The sequence below is a fragment of the Sorex fumeus genome, unplaced genomic scaffold (genome assembly GCF_029834395.1).
Source record: "Sorex fumeus unplaced genomic scaffold, SorFum_2.1 ptg000043l, whole genome shotgun sequence".
NCBI lineage: Eukaryota > Metazoa > Chordata > Mammalia > Eulipotyphla > Soricidae > Sorex > Sorex fumeus.
This window is the reverse complement of record NW_026606100.1, coordinates 43577043-43603788: the sequence shown is the minus strand read 5'-3', so window position 1 is coordinate 43603788 and position 26746 is coordinate 43577043. Positions and strand designations below refer to the sequence as shown.

The window sequence follows — 26746 nt, the reverse complement described above, 5'->3', positions numbered from 1 at the left end:
TATTTTCAGTGTGATAATGAGCCACAGGGGCTGTATCGCTGGGAGCAGCGGTTTCCGCGGAAAGGGCCAGGAGGGGCTCAGCCGCGACCCCAGAGACGCGCACCGGGACCCCGGCTGCCCCGCTGTCCCTTTGAGTCATTTCTCTTGATTTTTTGTTATTTTTTTTAATTCTTTGCCCGGGGAGGCTCCCAAGCGGGCTTCAGAGGTCCAGGAGCCCCAGCTGCCATCCTCAGCCAACTGGGTCGGCGGGTTCAATGCAAATTCCCACAGTTCTGTGTGGGGACCAGCCGTGCCAGGGGGACCAGGGCTGCCCTGGAGGTGCCAGGGGGTGTCCAGGGCTGTACCCAGTGATGCTTGCTTGGGGGGGGCGGTGGAGCCTGGTGCAGATGCCTGCCAGGCACGTGCCCTAACTGCTCTGTCAGCTCCCAGCGCCCCTCCCACCCCACTCCACCTCCCCCACCCCACCCCACTCCAAATATCTTCCTATAGAAACGCCGAGGTGGGGAGATGTATGTGATTTCTGGGGAGAACTGCACATCCCCGGGTGGAGTGGACTGTGACGGCACCTGACAAAGAAGAGTGGTTGTGTCCTCTTCCAGGGCCAGGGTTGACACAGTAGCCATATGCTAAGTTTCAATACCGAGATTTTGTTTAGTTTTATATATATATATATATATATATATATATATATATATATATTTACCTTATTATTAAATTCTAAGTTTATGAGTTAATCTCAAATATGTAAGTCACCTTGACCAGGAAAAGGAGGGGCCAGGGACAGTGTATTGCATGGCCTGCCTCAGTTTCCCTAACCTAATTTCATCCAGTGTGAGACACCTGCCTCAGTTCCGCACTAGTTTTTTGAGGCTATTTTTAATTTTTAAATTTATGGGTTAATCTCAAATATGTAAGTCACCTTGAACAGGAAAAGGAGGGGCCAGGGACAGTGTTTTGCATTGCCTGCCTCAATTTCCCTAACCCAATTTCATCCAGTGTAAGACATCTGCCTCAAGTTCCGCACTAGTTTTTTTTTTTGAGGCCACCCCTCAAAAAAAGGGGGGGTCATGTTCAGGGCTGACTCCTAATTCTGTGCTCTGATATCACTCCTAGCAGGCCTCAGGGGACCCTAGATGAGACTGAGGATCAAGGCCAAGTTGGCTGCATGCAGGGCAAGTGCCCTGCCCCCTGTATTCTCTGGTCCCCTAAATATTTCAAAGGTCTAAAAAGCTGCCACCTTCTGCATATTCCTACAGCCTCCAAAGTCATCGTTGAGTAACACAGCGGAGGGAGCTGACTGGTGGTCTGGTATTGTTCCCCACCACCCCCTGCCATGATGCATTTAATTGTCCCACACCCCACAGGGAGCTGGAGTAAGCGAGTTGAGTCCCGGGAATCCCGGGGCAGCTAGCCGCCATAGAAGAGACCCTTTGGGTTTCTGTTCTTGCACGTTCTGGTGCTGGCAAGGAGACCAGGCATGAGATCATGAGGAATCAGAACCCTTACATGTTTGCCCTTGCACAAGAGACAAAAAAAAAAAAAAAAAAAAAAAAAAAAAAAAAAAAAAAAAAAAAAAACCCATCCAGTTGGGATTAGGTTGCAAGGGTGTTGAATCCAAAGGCAAATATTTATCTGCTGGTCTTGCAGCAGGGGAAGGCGGGAGCTGAGGCTGGTGTCTGGGCCAGCGGGGTGGGGTCTGCGGCCTGCGATGAGCTTCTCCGGAGCCCCACAGATGTTTCTACCCCATGCTGGGCCTAGTTGACCTGAGGGCCCGCTCCCGGTTCACTGGAACATTCCATCTGCGTCTCTCAGGACTCGCTCCCTCCCCGGCCCTCTCTCTGAGGAGATCCCGTGAAAATTCCTTTCAGTGCCGATGTGTTTGCACAGAAACTTGCCTGAGTCATCTGGCGACCAGCACTGTGTCCGGCTGACAGAGCGTGCTGAGTGAATGGGGGAGAATGCTCAGTCTTTTTTTTTTTTTTTTTTTTTTTTGCTTTTTGGGTCACACCCGGCAATGCACAGGGATTACTCCTGGCTCTGTGCTCAGGAATTATCCCTGGCAGTGCTCAGGGGACCATATGGGATGCTGGGAAACGAACCCGGGTTGGCCGCGTGCAAGGCAAACGCCCTACCCGCTGTGCTATTGCTCCAGCACCGAGAATGCTCAGTGTTTGACCTTCCCGGCAATCTTGCAAGAGAAGAAGAACCAGTACTTTGATCCCCTTTCACCATGGGCCTTGGGAGCCTGGTGTCCCCGGGCCTGCCCACCCCCACCCCCAAGGGTCCTCCATGCTTCTGCAGACCCTGAGCAACGCCCCTCATACCCGCCCAGACTCCAGTCACCCACTCCTAGGGAGAGGCTGGGCATAGGGTCCTCTTCTCACAGTTGATGGGGGGTTCTCAGTCTTCTTCGCCAAGTCGAGGGACTCCCCGCTCCCCACCTCACAGAGCTCTGGGCTCTGGCCTGGCACTTCTCTGTCGAGCTCCTCGTGACAATGTTATGAAGGAAGAAAGTATGTTGAGGCTGTCTGAGTGGTCATTTCTAGGCCTGTCCCCAGGCCTGAGGCCGAGTCTGGGGAGGGGAGAGTGGACTTCAAACCCTGGGTTTGAACACTCTCACTTCATACCTTGGGCGTCTTCTCTTAGTCTCCACATAGGCTGTAGGGGCTAATCAGGTGCCCCTTTAGACCCCTGGTGCAGTAAAGGGGTAAAGGTAAGGTAAAGGTAAAGGCCCTCCCGTTGATCATCGATTTGCTCGAGCGGGCCCAGTAACGTCTCCATTGGAGACTTTGTTGTTACTGTGTCTGGCATATCGAATACTCTCGGTAGCTTGCCGGGCTCTCCGAGAGGGGCGGAGGAATCGAACTCGGGTCGGCCATGTTGGCCGCTTGTAAGGCGAACGCCCTACCTGCTGTGCTATCGCTCCAGCCCAGTAAAGTAAAGGGGAACATACTTTTTTTTAAAATTTTTTTTTATTAGTGAAACACCATGAGGTATAGTTGTAGACTTACAAACTTTCATGCTTGGGTTTCAGTTATACAATGATCGAGTACCCATCCCTCCACCAGTGCCCATTCTCCACCACCAATGATCCTAGTAGCTCCCCCGCCCCGCCACACACACCTCATCCCCCCCACCCGCCTCTGTGGCAGGGCATTCCTTTTTGCTCACTCTTTCTTTCAGGGTCTTGTAGTTTGCAATAGAGGTATTGAGTAGCCATCGTGTTCGGTCTATAGTCTACTTTCAGCATACATCTCGCATCCCAAGCGAGTCCTCCAAACATCCTTTACTTGGTGTTCCCTTCTCTATCTGAGCTTCCTTTTCCCCCCAGCATGTGCTGCCAGCTTCCAGGCCCTGGAGGAGACCTCCTGGGTACTTATCTCAACTATACTTGGGTGTTCAACTCCCATTCTGTTACTTTATATTCCCCAGATGAGTGCAGTCTTTCATGTCGGGAACATGCTTTCAAACATTCAGCAAAACGAATACCCAGGATAGTGTTAACATCAGCACCAGTTTTGATCACTCCTATGGTTGTTTGAATGCAATTTAATTTAAGAATGTTTAAGCTCAATCATGAGAGGGAAAATTAGATCTCCACCCCCCAAGCTCCGCCCTTGGTTTTCAGTGCCCAAGAGTCATTCCTGGCTCTGAGCTCAGGAGCGTCCCCTGGGGGTGCTTGGGGGGTGGCATATGCAGTTCTGGATATGGACCCAGGGTCAGCTGTGTGCAAGGCAAGTGATGTACTCTCTCTCTTCGTCCCTGAAAGATGCAATCATTTGGGAAGCACAAAGTCATTCCAAATCCATTTCCTCTGCTTACCCCACCCCCCCACTCATGAACCTGGGCTCAAACTTGTGGATGCTGCTTTTACAGCTTCATGGTCAAGACTTAACGTTGAGTGATTCGCGGGTTGGAGTGATAGCACAGCGGTAGGGCATTTGCCTTGCACGCAGCCAGCCTGGCCGAGCCAGGATCGATTCCTCCGCCCCTCTTCGAGAGCCCGGCAAGCTACCAAGAGTATCTCGCCCGCGTGGCAAAGGCTGGCAAGCTACCTGCGACGTATTCAATATGCCAAACACAGTAACGACAAGTCTCAAAAAAGTGGAAACATTACTGAGCCCGCTGGAGCAAATCGTTGAACAATGGGAGGACAGTGACAGTGATTCTCCCACTACCACCACTGGCTGCAGATTTTAGAGTATTTAGGAATTAATCTGTGACCCATTTGCATTCCACCCATGTCTCTGCATCCATTCACACACAGCAGAAGGACAAGGCCCAGAGAGGGTTGAGACGCGGCTCAGTGGTGCTTGGAGTCAGTGTCTGATGGGAGGTAAGAGAAGGCTTTATGTTCTCAAAGCTCATTCACCTCGAGGAGGTTACAGAAAAACAGTTTGGGGACCCGCCCAGCAAAGCGCGCTTAATTTCCTTTCTCCTTATTTAATTCCCCCAAGGCCCTCCAGGATTAAAATCATGATAAAAGGCAAAAACCACTTTGGACCATTGTTTGGCATTCGTGTTCAAGCAAAGGTGTCCCCAATGACTGGTCTCCATCATTGATGGACTCCTGTGTCTGTGCACAGCTAAGGGACAGAAGTGATTCACCAAGAGGCAGGGCCAGAACATTTCCCAGAAACTCCTCTACACAGGCAGTAGTTTAAAACCACCCCAGAGTACAGCAGGACGGAAGTACTCGGAGGTCCAGAGTGTATGCACAAGGCTCTAAGTTCATCCCACACCGTGTCCTACTGGGGGTGGTCCCGGGGGGGGCCTCAAGTTGCGGGATCTGAAGAATATTAGATAACTGGGTCCGAGCAGGATACAGGCCCCAGCTCCTCCGTGTTCCAGAGGGTCTTTTTGCTCCAGGCTGAATGGACGGTGGGGGGGGGGGGGAGCGGCACACTCCAGCCTCAGTAACAGGAGCCAGATCCCATTTCCAAGACCAGGAGGTCAACACCAGTCAAGACACCAGGAAGAAATGGTGACTTCCAGCTGAGCAGCTCTTTCTCTGTCACTTCTGTTTGTCTTCAGAGCACTTGTTTGCTCTGCCTTGAAATCTGGTGAGATGCCCAGGACACCTGCTAAGGAGATGTTCCCGTCTCACTCACTGTAGCTCCCTTTCGACATACTGCAAAGGGATTCTCTCTCTGGGCGCCAGAGATTCTGAGCGCAGAAGCCAAGTACCTGGTGTCTGGTAGGATGGGTCTAAGAAGCCCCATCATGTGTGAAGATCTGGGATGTTCCTTAATTTTGACACTTGGGCTGGGTGATGCTGGCCCTGGGGATAGCTAATTCTTGGGCTGCTGGCCCTTCCTTTGAGCATCATAAAGCAAGAAGAATGAAGCTGTGTGTTTTAGAGGGCTGGAGAAAGGTACAGTTCAATGTTCTGTACTGGTAGCTTAATCCAAGGTTCATGCAGTGTCTCTGGGAGTTTTCTTTGACGCGTTGAGGGGTCCTGGGTGAGTCACTCAGTGTCTCTGCATCTCTGCAGGTCAACGTCTCTGCTTGCACAAGGGGAGTAGTAATTCTTCTGAAGACAAAAATAATGATAAGCCACATAATTTTTCAATCCCTGTGAAGAATGTTCTTCACATAATTGCTAGCAGAACAGTATCATACGTGAACACCTAGCTTTCTACATATTTCTACAAATTTTCTAAAAAAAAAAAGTTGTAGTCCTGGGGCCAGAGCAGATTGAATATGGGGATTGAATCCAGACCATTTAAGGTTTTGATCCCCAGCACCCCATATGGTCCCCGAGGTACTTCCAAGAGTGATCCCTGAGCACAGAGTCAGGAGTAAGGCCTGAGCACTACAAGATATGCCCCAAAAACTAACAAGGAAAGAAAAGGAAAAGTTGTACTGCCCAAAAGGAATGCAGGAACGTGTGCCCAGATGTCACTGTGGGTAGTGATTCAAGTTCCTGCTATCTACCTGGTCCCTTTCCCCCCTCCTACACATCACCCTGTTTTCTTTCCCTCCTTCCTGCCTTCCTTCCTTCCTCGTTGTCTCTTCCTTGGTTATCATTCCTTTTTACTGAGAAATAGCTTATGTACCACAAAACCTGCCCACTGTCTAATAGCTTTGAGGGCTTTTCTTCTTTATCGAATGATGTGTGCATCAGCGCCTTGCAGTGGAAGAGCCCTTACAGTGTCTCTCTCACACTGCCTGTGCGTTTGCCGTCATTCCCATTCCAGTCCTGTTCCCACCCTCATTCCTGGCAGGAGCAGACCTACCTGACATCCCCTGTGTTTTGCCCTTTCTAGACAGTTCATGTTACTATGGAGACATCTGGTGTGTGGTCTTTTGTGTTTAGCTTCTTTCGCTTAATGTCACAGCGATTCATCTACGTCTGTTACATTTATCAGTCATTTATTCTTTGGGATGGCATAGCAATATTCCCTTCTTTATCTCTTTATCAGGGCTGGAGTGCTAGCATAGCGGTAGGGCGTTTGCCTTGCATGCAGCCAGTCTGGCCGAGCCGGGTTCGATTCCTCAACCCCTCTCGGAGAGCCCAGCAAGCTACCGAGAGTATCGCCTGCACGGCAAAGCCTGGCAAGCTACCCGTGATGTATTCAATATGCCAAACACAGTAACAACAAGTCTCAAAATGGAGACGTTACTGGGCCCGCTCGAGCAAATCGATGAACAATGCGAGGACAGTGACAGTGATCTCTTTATGAGCTGAGAGTCACTTGTATCATTTCCCGTCTGGTGTTATTGGGGATAGTGTGCGGTGAACTTTCGCAAATCAATTTTTGTGTGGACATGTTATTTCCAAGGAGTGGAAAGTTCTGGGCCACTTGGCCTCATGTGTTTATCTTCTTGAGAAACTGCCAAAGGGGTTTCCCCAAGTGGCTTACCCACTTGACATTCTTACCAGTGGCGAGCGAGAGTTTGACTTTGACTTTCTCAGCATCCTCTGCATTACTCAGCCTGGTCAGGCTTTCATAAACTGGCCTTCGTGGTCTGTGTGTAGTGGTATTTCATTGTGGTTTTAATTTTATTTACTTTTGACTAATGATGTTGAAGACATTCTCATGTGCTTATTCATCACGCTCGTATCTTCTTCAGCCAAGTGCCTACTTAAACCTTGGTGTGTTTTTCTATTTTAATTGAACCGTCTGGACTCTTAAAGTCATCGTTCTTTACGTCTTCTGAAAATTAGTCCTTTATTAGGAATAAAATCACGTAAATTTATTCTAACCTGTGATAGATCTTTTCATCTTTTAAATGAAGTTTCCATTTATTGAACACAAAAGGTTTAAATTTTGATGACATCAAATTTATCTTTTGGGGGTAATTATACTTTTTACACTTATTTTTGGGGAAGTGCCACACCCAGTTCTGCCTAAAGGCCACTCCTGGTGGTGGTGCTTGGGATGTGATGCTGGAATTTGAACTACTGTCAAGGCGAGTACCTTAACCTCTGTGCTATGTCTCCAGCCCAGTTTTCTTTTGAGTCACCCCTAGAAGTGCTCAGAGGGTTATTCCTGGTCCTGCTCAGAAGTGACTCCTAGCAGTACTTGGGGAATTGAGTATAGCTGTCAGGGATCAAATGGGGCCAGTTACATATAAATGTAAGGCAGGCACCTTGGCTTCTGTGATACCTCTCCAGCCCTGGATTATTCTTTAAAATATTATCTAAGAGGTGGTTGCCTAAACCATGGTTCCAGGGATTTTTCTCCTGTGTTTTTGGCGAGAAGTCTTTTTTTAAAAAATTTATTTCAAATACCCATCCCTCCACCAGCGCCCATTTCCCACCACCACGGATCCCAGTATCCCTCCCACCCCCCATCCCCCCATCCCACCCTGCCTCTGTGACAGGGCATTCCCCTCTGTTCTCTTTGGCGAGAAGTCTTTTTCCTTTGAGTTTTATATTTAGGCTTGTGAGCCATTAAAGATAATTTTGGTGTGTGGTGTGAGGTAGGGGTTTACCAGAATGTAATTGTTCATCATCAACATCGGGCTGGGATTGGTAAAGATTATACTGCATCTGCCTGCCGGACACTCAGAAGACTTGTTTAGCAGTGCTCTCAGAAATCATACTTACCCAACACTTGTAGCTCACAAAGACTGCATTAATGTTCATACATTTAATTCCTTGGGAGGTGAGAAGCAGTAACCCTGTGTGCGAAGTCCATCTATCTGCACTGATGGAAAAGAAGGAAAGTCAGGGGCCAGAGCGATAGTACAGCTGGTAGGACATTTGCTTTGCACACAGTCGAGCCAGGTTCAGCCCCTGGCACCCCATATAGTCCCCCGAGCCCGCCAGGAGTGATCCCTGAGCACAGCCATGTGTGACCCAGAAAAAAAAGGAAGGAAGGAAGGGAGAGAGGGAGGGAGGGAGGGAGAGAGGGAGGGAGGGAGGAAAGGAAGGAAGGGAGGAAGGGAGGAAGGGAGGAAAAGGAAGTAAAGTACTCTGTATTTTGAACAGCCAAGCCCAAAAGATTGAGGAGTCCTGGAAGGTGACAACTATTTTCCCGGCACTGTTTTGTGCGTCTTCACTGGAGAAGACACACTGCAGCGCGCTGCTGTGGGCCAGGCTGTGAGAGGGATGAGGGTAGCAGCTGGTCAGGCGTGCCCTCCGCAGCCTGGCCTTTGCTTGGACTTGTGGCGAGCTCTCTAGGCTTTGGGGAAACCGCATAGGCAGACACACTCATTCCTCTCTGCCCGGGAGACCATCGTGGTGCCCGGGCACACCCTTCTTTTCCCGCCTGGGGAGGCCGCTGCAGCAGGAAAAACTGCTTGTGGCACAGGTGAGACGAGTTGGGCCAGCGGCGTTGGGAACCTCTCCCACTTCCTGGGGGGACACAGGGCAAGCAGGGACGGCTGAGTCAGCCGTGCGGGGCCTTCCTGCAGGAGTGCAGCAGGGGTGGGGTGGTTCTGCCGGTCCCGGCCCACCCAGCCCCTGTCACGTCTCAGCACAGCGGGTCACTCCCTTTCACCTCCTGGCCAGGCATCAGGTTTGGGGTTTCGGCGTCTCCCCAGCTCCCGGTGACCCGCAGGGACTCTTCTTTGTTCTTCTCGTAGCTGATTTCTGGGCCTCACCTTCTTCAGGTTCATTTGAACCCGTGTTTCTGAGTGTTGCTTTTGCCAGAGGAAATGAGAAGATTCCTGTGCTTTCGGGAGCGCTGGGTGCAGGGGAGCAGTTGGTGCCACTTCTGGGTACCCAGAGAACCATCTCTGAGTCCTTAGACCTTTAAGAAAGAGTGGGGGAGGGGAACTCAAGCAGCCGACAAATAGCCTTGACCTTGATGATTTATAACCCACTCCCCCCCCCCCCCAGCATGGAAATGACTGTATCCGCTTGGGGTGTGTGTGTGTGTGTGTGTGTGTTGAAACTGTCTATTGATTTGCCAAGATAACTTTGGGAAGGACAGCTTTACCCCACACTCCGCCGTGGTCCTCATTACCCTCATGTCACTAGGGCTGTTGAAGCCGCCGCGGAGACCTGCATGGTTCTTACTGACGTGCAAGCTCCGAGCTGGTCCTGCAGAGTCGCACTGCCTGGGTTTGCGTGCTGGCTCGCCCACTTCCTTGAGACTCGGGACCTTATAAAGTGGGGAATGAGCACAGTTCCTCCCTCAGTAGGTTGCTGGGAAGTAAAGTCAGCATATAAAGCAATGACGGAGACGCACCAGTCACCAGGAAACTCTTCACTTGCTTTAGCGTCATCCCCATCAGACGCAAGAGAAGTTTCACCACCTTGAACAAAGGAAGGGCACATATGCTGCCTGAGCCCATGTGCTACTTGGGCCCACGTGGCGGAGCACATGTGTCACCCGCATCCCCCATCCTGAGATGTGGACTTTCATGCTTCCACATCTAATGCTGGGATATATATATATATATATATATATATATATATATATATATATATATGGGGCTAGAGCGATAGCACGGTGCTAGGGCATTTGCCTTGCACACAGCCAACATGGCTAGCCCGAGTTCGATTTCCCCGCCCCTCTCGGAGAGCCCGGTAAGCTACCGAGAGTATCTTGCCCACACGGCAGAGCCTGGCAAGCTACCGATGATGTATTCGCTATGCCAAACACAGTAACAGCAAAGTCTCCAATGGAGACTTTACTGGGCCTGCTCGAGCAAATTGATGAACAATAGGAGGACAGTGACTATATATATATATATATATATATATATATATATATATATATATATATATACCCACTGTGCTATATATATATGCTCTCTCCGCCCTTGGAGAAGCACAGGTTCTTTCTTGATGGTATTACTCTTTTACTTTCTCTCCCTCTTTCCCCTTCCCAAACACTTCCAAATAAAATCTGTTTATTTTTAAAAAGAGAGAGAGAGAGAGAGAGAGAGAGAGGTTTCAGGAGTTGGTGATTCATTCATGGACTGTGTTTCTCAGCCTGCTGGACTTACGCACAGGTGCCAGGCTCCCGGGGACCCAGGCTTCTCATCTCTCATCCTCATTTTACTGCACAGTAACACAATAGTGCAGTTTTGTAAAAGCAGCAAAGGAGACGGACATAGACCAAGGAGCATGTTGGGGCCCTGTCCCCACTCCAGCTCTGCCCCAAGGAACGACCACCGCTAGTGGCACAGTTCTCTATCTTCTGCAGGCAGAACACATGAGGAAAATAGGATCGCATGTATCTCTGTCTGTTCTGACATACATGATCATAGCATGTAGAGTAACGTGACAGTAACATCCTATGCTAGGACCTGCCTTTCAGGACTGTTGAGGGATGCCAGACCATAAACCAGGGGCCTTAGCTACTCCCCTTAGGTTCCATGAGGTCAGAGTCAGGAGGGGAAAGGTTGGATATTGACCTTTGTGAGAGGCTCACGGCGCCTTCACTGGGTCTGAACCCAGACGAATGCGGCCACACTTTCAATGACTGTTTCACTCATGTCTCACAAGTCCTGCTTTCTGCTGGGTTTCTCCTCCTGTACCATTCGTTGGAACTCTTTCCCTCTAAGTGCATATATGTCGGCTCTGTTCTGTTTCTGGCTATGTGTCATTCCATCGTGTACTCAGTTACCTTTTTTGTTTTCTCGGGGACCACACCCAGCATTGATCATTGAGCTATTCTTGGCTCTGTTCTCAGAAGTGACCCCTGGCACTGCTCAACCCGTAGTTAAGTGCCTTCACCCCTGAATGCTCTCACCAGCTGCTCCTGAGATTGGTTCTTCACAATCCTGAAATTCTTCCGAGATGCACAGGAGCACCTATGGGAGAATTCCTTCCAGAAGCTTCTTTGACCTGGACTCACAAGTGCTTCTCTTAGGAAGCACTGCCAGAGGCGCATTTCTGGAAAGGCAGTGCTCACCCCACTGTGGGAATGAATGCCTGATTCCCTCTGTCCTTTGATCTTGGGCTAATGGATGAAGGAAACATCTCTCTCAAATTCCCTGAATCCCACCAGGGTTGAACTGATTCTTTTATTATTATTATTATTTTTTATTTATTGAATCACCGTGAGAGCAGTTACAAAGCTTTCGGGTTTAATACTCAGTTGTACAATAATGAAACACGTCCCTTCACCAGTACCCATTTCCCACCACCAACAACCCCAGTATACCCCCCATCCCACACCCTCCTCCTACCTGTGTGGCAGATGATGTCCACATTACTCTCTCTACTTTGATTACATTCTATATTTCGACACCAGCCCCACCATTGTTATTTGAGATTTTTCCCCAATACTTAGATCTGCCAAAAAGGCAACATTAGACACTTTGCTTTCTGTTGCTGATTATGAATAGCATATGATGTATGCTACTGTGGTTAGGCTTTTTTGGAATTCTGGACTTTTAATAATTAAATCTGGAGGGATTTCTGCCAAAAGCCTCTGGATTCTGAGATTTGTTTCTGGGTCTCTGGGATCATGGCCACTCAGCAACTCTATCAGGAGCCAGAGAGCTGAACTGATTCTTTATTTGGGAACAGGATCGTCTACGTTTCCTCTAGAAATGGCCTTCTGTTGTTTACTTTGTTTTTAATACTCTTTTCTGAGACGTAAGGCAAATATTATCCTTGTCTTATTTCTTTCATTGATTGATTGGGAGTGTGGGTCACACCTGGTGGTGCTCAGGGGCTATTGCTGGATCTGTGTTCAGTGACACTCCTGGAGGGGCTCCAGGGATTATATGTGGCATCAGGGATGAAACCAGGATCAGCAGCATGTGAAGCAAAAGCCCTAAGCCCAGTATTGTCTTCCAAGCCCATGTGACTCCTCTCTTAACTCTCTGTAGAGATTTTATGTATATGTGCACAATGAACCAATTTTTGTCTCTATTCATTCTAGGTTTTGCTTTGGTTGGAAAAGTCTTTAGGCCTCAAGATTAAAACAGTCTTGGGGTCAGAGTGATAGTATAGTGGGTAGGGCATTTGCTTTGCAGACAGCCGACCCGTGTTCAATTCTCGGCATCCCATATGGTCCCCTGAGCATGACCAGCAGTAATTCCTGAGTGCAGAGCCAGGTGTGACCTGGGTGTGACCCAAAATGCCTAGAAATAAAACAGTTTTCTGTCCTATCTCCACACAGCTTTGTAACCGGTTTTTGTGTAGGCTGAGTTTGGAATCCATACCTTTCTCTAACTGGCAAACCCATTGTTTGCACCATGAATGGAGCCATCGTTTTTCTCAAAACGACTGAAATGCCACCTTTATCAGAGATGAAACTTGCTTTTTGTGTCGGCCCATCCCATGCTTCCTCTCCCTGCTCCACTGACTTAGTTTCTATTCCTGCACCAGCCTGAAACTTTAGTTATTTTAGCCTTAGAATAACTTTATCAGGAAAGGAAAATTCCTTTTTGTTGCTACTTAAAAAAAAAAATGCCTTTGTGCTAGTGTGCGTTTCTCCTTCCATGTGAACTTAAAGAAACAGCCTACTGTTTATAGAGGAAATTCCTAAGTATTTTTGATGGCAAATGCTTTGCATCAATAGGTTTGTCTGGTATCCTGATAATATTCTGTTTCCGCCTCTAGAATTAGTATGTGTCTGTATGTCTTTTAGCCTGCAGCCAAGTTCTGTAATTTTCTTTCTGTAGGTCTTACGTTCAAGGGTATATTTGTTACTATTATAAACTTAATTCTATTTTCTCAGTACACCTACTCAGTTTGTATAGCTATTGAATAGACAAATGGTTGATTTTTTTAAAGTAATATTTTTAATCTGTTACTACACTCTTCGGTGACTATGTCTGTCTCTTTCAAAAGTGAACATTGTCACTGTCACTGCCCTCCCGTTGTTTATCAATTTGCTCAAGCGGGCCCAGTAACGTCTCCATTGTGAGATTTGTTGTTACTGTGTTTGGCATATCGAATACATCACGGGTAGCTTGCCAGGCTTTGCCTTGTGGGCAAGATACTCTCCATAGTTTGCCAGGCTCTCCGAGAGGGGCGGAGGAATCGAACCCAGCTCGGCCGGGCTGTCTGTGCACAAGGCAAATGCCCTACTGCTATGCTATCACTCCAGATACTAAAAAAATTGATACATCTCTTTCAGTGAACTATAGTTAGTCCCTTGAAAGAAACATATCAATGGCCTTATAGATTTCTTTCACTTACACAGAGGGTAGGACTAAACCAAAGTAGAATTGGTCAAACATTGTATTTGGTCTTATTCTACCTCTCTGTTATTGTCTTTTGGTTGTGCTCAGAACTCTGCATTCAGGAATCACTCCTGGGGGGTACCAGGAATTGAACCCAGGCTATGTGCAAGGCAGGCTGTACTGGGTATTCATCCCTCTCCGTGAGAATGTTTCAGATGTTGCACCACTAAGTATGGTAGCTGCACCATATCAACTTGAAGACATCTCATTCTGCTCTCAGCCTTTAGAGTAGCGTGGCTTTCACTCTGTCACGCATCGGATTCCTGCCCAGGGGCCTTGGTGTTTTGCTTCACCTTCTCCTTGAGAACCAGACTCCTCACAGTGCTGACATCCCTGCTGGCCCACCTAGTTTTGACCTGAGGAACAACTTGTGTCAGCTTCCGGTCACTCCCATTTGACCTGGGATGTCTCGAGGGGCATTGCTATTTGACGTTGACGTTTTTGTGGTCCTCTCAGCTCCAAGCTGGGGGGGGGGGGGAGTTTAAAACACTACTTTGTGCATAACACTATTTCTGGAATTTTCTGGCAGGCATCCCTGATAGGATTTCATCCCTGGCTTCTACAGTCGAATCATTCTCCTTTTTCTCCACTTGATTAGCTCGTATTTGGACCCCCATCACTACACCCTAGCTGCTTGGCTACATTGGTGGCATTTGAGGGGTCGTGAGAAGGGTCCCAGCCAGATCTCTGGCTTCCTGTGAAGGCCACAGGGTGCAGGGAGCAGCCTGGTGCATCTCTGGGCTCATGGCCCTCTCGTGCCCAGCTGGGGGCGAAAGACATGACCTTGCAGTGAATTGCTAGAATGGTTTAGCCACGGAGAGCATGAGTCATTTTGAGGCGCTGAAGATTTTCTGCTGCACTGTGAAGGAGGGGCGGGGGGGTTGGATTTTGTCCATGGGCATTTGGAGCCTGGCTCCGATGGGACTTGTCTGGAGAATTATTCCTTAGTGACATTTTTCTTCGGGGAGCTCCACACCTCTGAGGGGTGGCAGTTGTCAACTTCAGTAATAGAAAAGACCCCAACATCCTTCAGAGCCAACCTCAGATGAATGCCTCCTTCAGGAAGAGCTTGTGCAAAGTTCAGCAAAGGGCTGTCGGAGGTTTCGTGGAAGGGAGTTTGGGCACCTACTCAGATAAGAGCAATGGAAAGTGTCTTTTGGTGGATTTTCTCCTCTTGACAGTAGCTGCATCTTTGTTTCTGTTTTCAGACTCTCATGAAGAGGGCTGGCCTGGAGCAATAGCACAGTCGTAGGGTGTTTGCCTTGCAAGCTGCCAGCCCGGCTAAGCTGGGTTCGATTCCTCCACCCCTCTCGGAGAACCTGGCAAACTACCGAGAGTATTTTGCCCGCACGGCACAGCCTGGCAAGCTACCCATGAAGTATTCAATATGCCAAACATAGTAACAACAAGTCTCATGATGGAGACGTTACTGGGCCCGAGGACAGTGACAGTGACAGATGAAGAGGGCAAGAACCTGCTTGATACGAGGGTCCTTCCGCGTTATTGCTTTCATACAAACCACCATCAACCTTCAAAATCAATTTGGATATTAGTGTTTGTGTTTGTTATTGTTGCTATTGGTGGTGATTTGTTTGTTTTGTTTGGGGGTCACACCTGGTGAGGCTCAGGGGTTTCTCCTGGCTCAGCACTCAGGAATTACTCCTGGCAGTGCTTGGGGGACCATATGGGATGCCGGGGATGGAACCTGGTCAGCCGCAGGCAAGGCAAAAGCCCTGCCCACTGCATTATTGCTTCAGCCCAGATGTTAGTATGTTTTGAGGTGGTGTTTGGGGGAGGTGTCATGGACCCATCTCAGGGCCTGCGGTGTAACTGCTAGTCATCCAGGTGCTCACAAGCCAAGAGAAAGAGTATCTGGCACCCCTGAGAAGAAGTGTAGCAGCCGGGGGCACTGCTCGGCCCCCTCCTCACTCAGTGGGCTGGAGGGAAGGAAGTTTGGTCAGTCACTCCTTTATTTCTCCTGCCTTGGTTGCTTGTCGTGGGGGGAGGCCAGAAAGAAACAGACTGACTGTCCCCTACTTCTTCTCTCGCAGGCGGGTGACAAGCATTACCATCCTAGCTGTGCACGATGCAGCAGATGCAACCAGATGTTCACGGAAGGAGAGGAAATGTATCTTCAAGGTAAGGCAGGGTGCCAGCACACTCTCCCCAGCTGGGTGAGGGAAACTCACCACCATGGTGGGAGCATTGGTAGAGAAGGTGGCATTTCATTAGCTGTTAAACCCCAAAGCCCAATGGTAGGTGGCCCTAAAGGTGACCTCATCTCCCCCCACACACACTCCCCCATCCCATCTCCCCCCCATTCACCAGCCAGGCAGTTGACATGCTGGCACTGAGCACCCCCGAGGCTGTTACTCAACCAATGTTTGGCTGCTGCAGTGAATGAACACAAGAATTGGAGTCTGTTGATATGGATCTAAGGCAAGAGAGAAAGTCAGCCATGGGAGCCTCCCAGCCCTCCCCAGGAAAGAGCTTCAGACACGTTCGCAGCAGAGAAAAGCATTTCTAGACATGCTACTTACTGGTTGGCTTCTTAATCCCCCCACCCCCATCGCTCTCCTGTGAGATTGATTTTTGAGGCCACCCAGGCTGCTCTGGGCTTTCAGGGAGAAGAAAGTGTCCTGTTGGGTGGACTTATCTGGGTGTAGCATCCCATTATAGTGGGAGAGAGAGAGAGAGAGAGAGAGAGAGAGAGAGAGAGAGAGAAAGAGAGAGAGAGAGAGAATATATCCACCGTCCTTGGAAGAAAAATGCAAAAGTTGACAGTGGCAAGGAAATTCGCCTTGAACTTGAGAATCATTTTGAGACATGTCCCCACTGTACAACCATGATTCGGTTTTATCTCTAAAATTCCAAAGCTTCTCGGAGAGATGTTCGTAGGAGGAGTCTCTTCCATCCAAGAGCACCATCTGTGCAAGCCTTTTGCTATTTTTAGCTGAAATAAAGAGTCATTAGTCAGACAAGGGCTTGTCAGTAAAATTAGCAAGAACCATAACAGCGATTGCTCGTTCCGTTTGGCTAATTACTGGGTCTCAGCCGCCTCTGTCTGTCATTTCTTCGTGTCTCTTTGCACATAACGCTGTGTATTTTTAATGAATGGTTTGCTTTGATCTCAGTTTTGTTTTCATGCAACGAAGGAAAGTGTACAGAAATGAGTACTAAGGCGAAACCTTGGCTATCCTCATTACACCCTTTTAACGGGTGGAGGGTCCCTGCTGAGAAGTCATGACTTAAAAAATAAAATAAAAGTTACTGAAATTTAAAGGCATTTAAAAGTCAAAAGGCGCCGTGTAATCCCATCAGCGGCCAAGACTCAGAGACTATAAAATCCAGATCCCGGAACCACGCGGCCGCATTTGCGGCCGCACGACATCTTATCAAAACCTTTTTTTTTATGACATCTTATTGTCTCATTCCTACTTTGGACAAACTTGCAGGCTATCGAATGTAGCCTGCCCACAGGGCAGAGTCTGGCAAACTCCCCGTGGTGTACCAAATATGCCAGATACCAGTAACAATGATGGGTCTCATTCTCCTAAATAGCCTTGAATATAATCTCAGGGCTAGGATGAAAGAGACGTTACTGGGGCCTGCTCGAGGCAATCGACGAATAACAGGATGATGAAATGAAAATGAAATGAAAAGTCAAGTGACAAGTGCCCCAAAGCACATTCTCCCACGGGCTTTCTGAGACCCGCATCCTCCAGGGCAGGCCGGGAGGTTGCAGGCAGACAGGTGGCACCTTGTGCTTTATCGGGGAGCTGATTTCTTCTTTGCCCGGTCCCCTGGCGTTTGTTTTCTGCGGGACTATGTCAGTCTCGGCACCCCCCCCAACGCCCTGACAGCAGGATGCACGTCAGCCCTGCGTCCGCAGAGAGCGCGGCGCCCTGGCCATCCTGCACGTTCTCAGGGCTCTGGAAGCCTTAAGCTGTGACAAGAACAGCACATGACCGTAGGACAAACAAACAGCTCAGCAAGGCCAGTCGGCATGCGGCACTCGGCGTCCCAAAGCTGGTGACACATTTATTTCTGCTTGGAGGGAGCTTCCCAGTCCTTTCCGCCCACCTTTTGGCCACTTCCTTCAGCGGGTTCGCCCCCCCCCCCCAGCACCCACCGTCTCTCTCCGTCTTCGAGGACTCACCTCTGGCGGATGTTGTGACTCCACGTGCAAACTGGTGCGTGTTCTGGCTCAAGACTCTGCAGAAGGTTCCAGCACAGGCTGCTCCCAGCCGGCCTGGTCTCACCACATGGGAGGATTTCCTGTGCTTTTGTAGCTGGCCTCAAGCGTCATTGTTAGAGCACCGGAGAATGTGTGTCTGCTGGCTTTTGTTTGATTTCTTTCCTTTTCTTGCGGTGCTGGGTGAAAGCTGATAGAAATGATTGTTAAGCAGGGATTGTGTGTATCTTGATAAAAAGCGTTTTTTGTTTTGTTTTGTTTTGCTTTTTAATGTTTTTTTTTTTTATTGTCACAAATTTAGCTCAGTAGAGGAAAGTCATTTCCAACTTACTTCAGTCTGGTGACTTTGCAAGATTTTCCAGTGCTACTTGAAGAGATAAAGATCAAAGCAGGGAGATGCATGTAGAAAGTCCGATTTGCAGACTGATTCATTACATTTATAGCACTGAAGCCCTAATTGCAACTTGGTAACAGTTTTTGCATAGATTGTTTTATTTTGAAATTTTCTTTTGCCCATCCTCACACTTGAATATCTCTTTAAACAAACATCAGATATACAGGGATTCCTACCCATAACTATGTGAATGGTTCATATTATTACCTAGACACATGGGCTTATAGAGGCTTATATAGCCTCACCTTAGAGACAGGTGGGTGCTGTAATGTGGAACCAACCATCCGTGGAAATATTTCATACTCTAAGAAACTGGACCCCGAACCCCGCCAAGAGAAAGGGCACTTCAAGTATAAACTTCCCTGATTTAACAGAATTTTTTTTCTTCATGAGTGAAAAAGAAACATCTGGATTTGGAAAATAATTTTCAACTTTTTTTTCACTCCAGTGGACTTAGTGCCCCAGATCTGCATCTCTGGGTCATGGGATTCGCACACGAGTCAGTGAGTTTCACTTCTGAACCTTCTAGAGACAGACCTAGGTTTGTTTTCATGGCCCTCAACCCAACTACTCAGTTTGTCATGTTGTAGAAACACAGTTCGTGGCTTCTGTTTCTATAATCAAGCGCAGCCCAGGTGGAGAAAGCATGCAGACAATGCTTTGAAAGGTTGGTGATGGTTTTTTTTAGAAAAACAGCACAAGCCAAGAACGAACTGGCTCTTGCCCAGAGGTGGTCTAGATCGACAGCCGTTCCGTCGAGTGCTTTGATATGACAGGCTGGTTGGTGGACCCACCTCACACTTGGCCCATGATGCACTGAGCCTAGACACAGTCTCTCTTTCTTTGGTTCCTTGCAGGTTCCACCGTTTGGCATCCCGACTGTAAGCAGTCCACAAAGACGGAGGAGAAGCTGCGGGTAAGGACCACGCAGAGCTGGGGGTGCCTGAACCACAGGGCAGGACTCAAGGCCCAAGAGCAGCAGTCCTGGGGCTGTGTGGTGCATGGAAGGACTTTGCCATGACCGTTTCCCAACCCCCCCCCCCCCATCACAGCAACTCATTTCTGTCCAGGGATGTGGTTCGCTCCTCTCTCACCTCGGTTTTGAGTTTTGTCCCCAAGTACTGGTGTTAGACCAAGCGCAGCTCGCCTGGTCCTCGGGAAAGCATTCAAGGGAAAACGTCAGATGCAGATGTGAAGAGATCTGGGTCTTACACAGAGGCTGTTCCACAGGCTGTTTCTGTACGCAGTCCAGAAGGCACTGTTCCAACCCAAATGCTGCTACCCTAGCTCCCCTCTCCACAAGTCCCCCGGCCTCCGAACACTGGAGACGGGAATGAGGAGCCCAGCTGTGTCGAGCCTGGGAACAGACATCTGGGCTGGTTTTCTAACTTCACTCCTAGGTGACATAAAAATGTTCTAGTCATTCTAGAAAACAGGAGCGGAGGGCCCAAGGCTCGAGTCGCCTCCTCGCTCCCCCCTTAAAGTCTTCTTTGAAAGTCTGTCCACTTCTCGGAACAAGCCCAGATGACAGTGTTTTATGAGCTGTGCGCAGTTGGGAGGTCATGGCCATGACCCGCATCTTAGCCAGATGCTCCCCCCCAGCACTGCAGTGCCAACCTTTTGGGGGCCTTTAGCAGACTGCTTCCCAGTCCACACACACACACACACACACACACACACACACACACACACTGAGCTGAGTAGTTCCCATGGAAAAAAATGGGGCTGGCTGTACTCCACAGAGAGTCACAGGGAACAGGGAAGCCTGGATTGGTTTTTGAGGGCAGACTCAAAGGGTGGGAGGATTTCTTGTTTGTTGTGGGAAGCAGGCCTCTGCACCTCTGCACGCCCTTCCAGCCCTAGCTCTGCTCAGTGGGGCCTGTCGCTACATGTCCCCAGCAGAGGGATAGCTAGCTACAGAGAAAGGACCATGAACAAGTCCCATTTATGCACAGGCTCATGAGCAAACACACACACACACACACACACACACACACACACACACACACCCCACACACACATACCCCCCACACACACACAGAGGAATAATAACCTTTCCCCCCCCAAGATCTTTCTTTATTCTCTTCCATGAAACCTCTCTACTCCCAACAATGTCTTTTCCTTTGCTTGATATTTTTTCTCCATTATCAGATGAAGACATTTTGACTTTGAGATACTTTCGAAACTTGCCCTTTACCTGAGACACCCTTTGAATGAAAGTGGTTGTGTTAGAGTCACTGTTCATGTGCACATATTTTACGTGGAGGAAAGAAAACTCCCGCTTTGCTCAAAGCAGTTGGGTAATAATTGAGCACAGACCAACTGGCAAAGAATTTGCCTACCGATATCGGGGTGCACTTGGTCTCTGTCGACAAGGAGCTTCAGTTTAAGCCTATGGACTGCTCTCCCGTCAGGACACAGGCCTCTCAATGTGTCTGAGCATGAAACTCATTTGAGGAGCACGGATGGTTTGGAAATGGGTTATTTTTATGAAAAGCTAGAATATGGAAGATAACCCTTGTCATTTCCAACCTAAGAATCCAATATTCTCAGCAGAGTTTGGGGATAGAGCCTGGCCTCAAAACCACCCAAATATTTTTAGTGGGGTGCTCCCTCTACAGAATTGACTTTACTTTTTTCAATAATTGTTTTTCCTTCATCCCTGATGGAGCCTGTTGGGAGAAGAGAGGAAAGCTAATGAGGCCGGACTGATTGGGACATGTCTTATCTTCATAAGGAGGGATTTGAGTTTGCAGATTGTTACCAAAATGACTTTCTCAAAAAACAAACAAACAAAATTAAAAATCAACTCTCTTGATCACATCTTGATGAAAACAGTCAATTCTGGCCAAGAGAAGCTGTTGTTTTCTTCCTTTCATGCAGCCTTCCAGAGAGTGGCAGAAGCTCCCACAGCCAGTGGCTAGCACTTGGGCGGTCAGGCTAGACATGGACTCACCCCCTCGGGAGGCTGATAGTCTCTGAGGCAATGCACCTCCATGAGAGGGCGGTTCTATGGCACCCCAAGTGGGGCACATGCCTATTGGTTGGTGGGGCTAAAGAGAAATCGGTTTTGAGAAAGGAAATAAATCTGAGGCTCTCTTAAGGGTGTGTCTATACAACACAACACTCCGGGCCAAGATTCTGAGCCCTCTCACTGGCTGTCACTTCAGCCGTTTCCATAGCAAACGGAAAATGTTGTAAGAGCCTCTCAGCACCACCTCACAACACACACACACACACACACACACACACACACACACAGCAAGCCACATTGGTGATGTTTCAGAGCTCCTAGGGCCTTACAATGACAGATTTCCAAGTTGGCCTCTTGTAGGCTTTCTTTGTCTTTCTGTTCCTTTGGAAGAGTGTCTAAGAGTGTCTAATCCGTGGAAATGAACAACCAGGTTGGAACCCAGGTGGTGCCTGTGTTTATGTGAAGACCATGCTTTGACACGGAGACCCAGGACACACACACACACACACACACACACACAAACACACACATACACACCAGCTAAGCAACGCCCCTTGGCATTTCCCACCAAATTAGCCTTCTCTTTTATGATCCGGTTTGGTCTTTGTCCGTGCTGACTCGAGGCTCTCTCTTTGCTCATTCTTCCCTCTCTCCAAGTTTCAACAGCAGCCACCAGCCATCCATCGTTCTTCGTCCGATTTCTTTTATCCCAAAAGCCTGATTCGACGCACAGGCCGGTCTCCGTCTCTGCAGGTTGGCGCCGTGTCTGTGCTGCAGCAGTGTGTGCACTGCGACCGGGCCCTGCTGACTGCCCCAGGCCCCAGGCTCTGCCGCTTTGCCTCCCCACGAAGCAACCGCAGCTAGTGTCCGTAGACGCTGTCTCACCCGCAGGCTGCTTCTCACGTTCTCGTTCTGGCCGCTTCCTTCTCTGACTGTGTTTCCGTTTAGAGTAGTGGCTGAAGTGTAGACCCCTCCCCTGGGGCCCGTGTCCACACATTTGTTCGCCGAACAAATATTTGCCAAGCATCTGGGGGCCTCCAGGGACTGGATGCTGTGGATTGGGACGTAGAGAAGAATAAAGGCAGATGAGGCCGTGAATGGGGCAGTGGGGGCCCATGACACCCCCACACATACCACACACACACACACACACACAGACACACAGGCCCACACATACACACACACAAAGCACTACTAGATACGGTCTGGTAACTCCCCCAGTGTCAGCCCTGTTTTACGAAGGCAAGCAGGTAGATGATTCTGGAATGGTGTCGAAACCAAGTACCAGTTATGGAGTGCAGAGATGGTGTTCTTGATGATGGCAGAAGAGAGAGGGGAGTCTCGGGACCTTCCCTGGGAGATGCATGTGATTTCTGAGTTGAATAGCTGAGACTGGATGAAATTTGAATGTGTGTAAGTGGTGAGAAAGCAGTGAGCCGTGAAGGGGCCCTTAGGATCATGGAGCAGGGGAGAAGCAGTGTGTGGGTGGGACTCAGAAGTAGGGGAAGAGGCCTAGAAGGCCAAGTACAGCCCTGCAGAGATGGGCTCACACACAGCTGCCTCTGCTCCCCGAAGGATCCCCTCTGGGAGGGAACCCCATTTCCACCAGCCCCATCACAGACTGGAGATACCCTCCCGAGGGGAGCAACTTTCCCAGGGGTACCCCACCAGTGAATGAAAGAGCTGTGCTTGCCCCCTCAGAAGCCTGTAATGTGTGTCCTTTCTGCTTGTACCCCAAGGGAGTGTTGAGGGAAGAAGTGCGGGGTGTTCGAAGGGGGCAGTCACTTTCCTTGGTGTGCAGGTGTTTGAGGGACAGGGCAGTCCACCAGCACCCCACTTGGGTACCCAACAGTGCTGCCATCATCAGCTTCCCGGTGGGCAGCCGGGCTGGAGGAAGTGGCCCCTGCCCACCTTGGATTCCTTTGGGGGCCTCTGAGAATCCGTTGACAGGTTGACCTGCTAGCCCCAGAGGGACAGTCCACGGCCACCTCTCTGCCCCATGAGACCCACTGCAGACCTCAGCCCTGCCTCCCACTGTCTCCCAGGTGCCTGCACTGCACAGGTGCTGGGCTTTGTTTGGATGAAAACTTGGCTGATGTGAAGGACAGACTCGAGCTTGAGGGTGGACTGAAGCTCTGTAGACATTGCCCTCCCAGTGTGTCTTCACACGGGGCCTGCAAGCAGCCTGGAGCTGGCACAGGTGGCAGACAAACCTTCCAGACCGACTCCTCCCAAGTGGGGAATTTCAGGTCGTGGGTATGTGCTATTGGCCTGGCATCCCGGGCTCTGCACCGTCTTGGATTTGCCATCTGGGCTGCTTACTCTCACCCACCCGAGCTCCAGGGGCCAAGGTTTCAGAGGCAGCAAAGTGTGAGCCTTGAGGTTCAGAGGATCGGAGATCAGCCCCCCACTGCAAGTGGGGCCCACTCAGCATCGCCCCTCTGCTTGGCAGGAAGCTGCCCTGCCTGCCCAGGGTCTCTCCCCGCCCACCCCCACCACAAGTAAACTGTGACTCAAACAGTGTCTTAGCTGGTTTGCCACAGGCCAAATCCAAGTGGGGTATTTTCAGATCCTGAAAAATACTGAGTAGGATTTTTTTTTTCAGTGGGTCCAGAGCCTTCCGTTTAGGAGATCCGCGGGACCTGCAGACGTGTGGAGGGTTGGGAGAGGCAGGATGCTCTGTTTTTAATCACCTCGCTCCTGCTTGCCTGTCGTTCCGGAGGGACATCTGGTTCTCATTACCCAGCCGTAGACGTGCGCAAGGTCCATGCTTCCCCCCTTGCACCCACGATGCTACAGGGCCAGGAATCCTTTCACCCGTTGACCTTTGAAGGACTCCCCTCCTCAAGCCCCCAAGAAACCCTAACCTGCCAAAACAGCCCAGTTCTCAGTCCCTGACACTTCTCTCCTAGAACTGCTATGATGTAGAGAGCAGCTCCCAGCCCAGACGAGCTCCAGCGTCTTGGGGTGTCGGCTGACCTGGCCACGGCCTTGTGGGCACCAGGACATTCTGCGCCCGGAAGAAGCCCTGGGTTTGTTGCTGAGGAAAGTCAGATTTATGGGGGGAAAAGGCTTCGTATTGTTCCTCTCCTGAAGCCATCCCTTTCCTCTTGCCTGACTTACTGGCAAGAGCAAGTGATGAAAATAGGATTCCCAAAGCCGAAACGTCCTCTACTTTCGCTCCCCTGGAGGAGTTTTGTCCAAATGAGATGGTTGTCCACCAGATCGACACTGAGCATGTGTCCTACGTCTCGCTCTTCGCTGAGGCAAAGCTCGGGTGGCCGAGTGTGTGATAATAACCCAGCATGAGCACTGGCTTCTGTTCTAAACGGGGGCTGCCTCTGAGGGAAAGCATGAGCGTGTTCCTCCCCGGCAACGGGCCTGAGGGGGTTTCCCTTTGGAAACTAACAGTCACTCCTTAGAATGTGTGCGCTTTGCCGGGTACCGCCAGACCCGTGTTGTATTAATGAGCCAGTCGTTGTGTTGTAGCAATGTCCCGCACAGGGCAGGCAGCCTTCCTTCTACGGATTTTTTTTTTCCTCCTTGGTGTGTCTTTACAAGTTCCCGAGCTTTATAAGGGGAGGACATAGAAGCCAGCTGTCCAAGGTGAAGGCTGTCGGTAGATGGGGACAATCAGGAGGAGGAGCGTGTGTCCATGTGCTACCCCTAAGCCCTCCTTCCCCACAGATGCAGTTCCCCTCACTCCTGACTGAGCAGTAAACTTCCGGTGCATGTGGATAGTAAAAGCACTCCTGGGACTGGAGCGATAATACAGAAGCGGGGGCGTTTGCCCTTGCATGCGGCCAACCCGGGTTCAATTCCCAGTATTCCATATGGGCCCCCGAGCACTGCCAGGAGTGATTCCTGAGTGCAAAGCCAGGAGGAACCCCTGTGCCGGGTGTGAGCTAAAAAGCAAAATATAAATAAAAATAAATAACAAAAATAAATAAGTAAATAAAAGCATTCCTGCAGCTCTTGTCCAGCAAGTGTCCACCTGGAGCGTAGGGTGGGTTCTGTCCACTCAGCAGCCCTCGCTCTCAGGCGCCAGTCCCCTTATCTCAGTAGTGCCCCCCACCACCACTATGCTTACAATGTGGGTGCCCAAAGCTTCTCTGTAGAGCATGGCCTGGGGTGAATGCAAAGTCAATGAAAGCGCTATAGCCATCCCCCGCCCCCCCCCCCCCCGCCCCATCCTTCTGCGGATGAGAGCCCTGGATACTGCTGCATCCTCCTAGGAGGGGGACTGGCCTGTGTGATGGCCTATGCTGGGGACAGTGTGTCTCTGCTTCCTTTCTCTCCGGTAAGTGTCTTGGTGGCCCAGGTTGGAAGAGCCGAGTGGAGACTTTATAAATAGGATCTCCGCCATGGAATTCTCTTCCTGCGGCTGCACCTGTCGAATAGAAGCGCGGGTGGGCAGGCCAGCCAGGGTCCCTGCGCTGGCCAAGGGGGAGTTGGAAGGTTTTCTGAGCAGGGTTTCACGCAGAAAACAGAGACCTGTATTTCTCAGCATCTCCTTTGAGGGGTCCAAGGTCAACTTTCCCCCCCCCTTCCCTGCTGGTCTTCAGGATTTCTCTTTTTTTGTTGCTTTTTAGAGGACAATGTAAGACTTGTGTGCTTTGAAATCAAATGCGGGAGTGTAAAGTCAATGCGAGGCAGCTTCCTGTCTCCTCCTTACGCCCAACTAAGGCCTAAAGTCTTTTTTTTTTCTTTCTTTTTTGCTTTTTTGCTTTTACTTCTGGCTTTGCACTCTGGAATTACTCCTGGTGGTGCTTGAGGGACCATATGGGATGCTGGGAATCGAACCCCAGTCAGCCACGTGCAAGACAAATGCCCTACCGGCTGTGCTATCGCTCCAGCCCCAAGGCTTGAAGTCTTAATCTCAATGGCAAAAGCTTGGGGGTAGAAAGTCTATAAACCTTCCTGCATCTGCGTTGTTTTCCTCATGCACCCTGGTTCCCTTCTCACTTGTTCATTCATTTAGTTATTTGGCCCAAGATAAAGTCAAAAGAAACCACCAAACAGCATGCTTTCAGGGGAGGAGCTTCTAGAGAAGTGAAGGCATCTGCCTTCAGTAGCTTCCCCATGGGGGCCCTTTCCCCGCTGTAGCACAAAAGTAACCTCACCTGTCTGCAGACATATTTGAAGGCATCTTCATTTATAATAGAGGCAAGAGAGCAGTTTTGCTCCTCACAGCCACTCATGGAAGATTTCAAAAATGAAGGCGGTGAACTCTTCGATGGCTCATAGACTCCAGTCCTTTTTCTCTGGGCCACCGTGCGTACCCTGGCTATGCGAAGAGCTGAAAACTTCTGCTAAATAATTATATATGAAGATCCACTGGGATGGAGTGATAGCAGAGCGGATAGGGCGTTTACCTTGCACACAGCCAACATGGCCGACCCGAGTTCAATTCCTCCGCCCCTCTCGGAGAGGCCGGCAAGCTACCGAGAGTATCTCGCCCGCACGGCAAAGCCTGGCAAGCTCCCCATGACATATTCGATGTGCCAAACACAGTAACAACAAGTCTTACCATGGTGACATTACTGGGCCCACTCAAACAAATCGATGAACAATGAGA

At 49.7% G+C, this 26746-nt stretch overlaps 1 protein-coding gene across 3 annotated transcripts in view; it reads left to right on the top strand.

Annotated features, from left to right (window-relative positions):
* Window positions 1-26746, top strand: part of ABLIM1 (actin binding LIM protein 1) — a 318451-nt gene that overhangs the window by 248038 nt on the left and 43667 nt on the right. For all 3 annotated transcript variants that reach the window (XM_056120595.1, XM_056120594.1, XM_056120593.1), the window contains exons 7-8: window positions 15657-15744; window positions 19052-19110. In XM_056120595.1, coding sequence (XP_055976570.1) covers window positions 15657-15744; window positions 19052-19110 — 147 coding nt within the window. The remainder of the gene's footprint in view (window positions 1-15656; window positions 15745-19051; window positions 19111-26746) is intronic.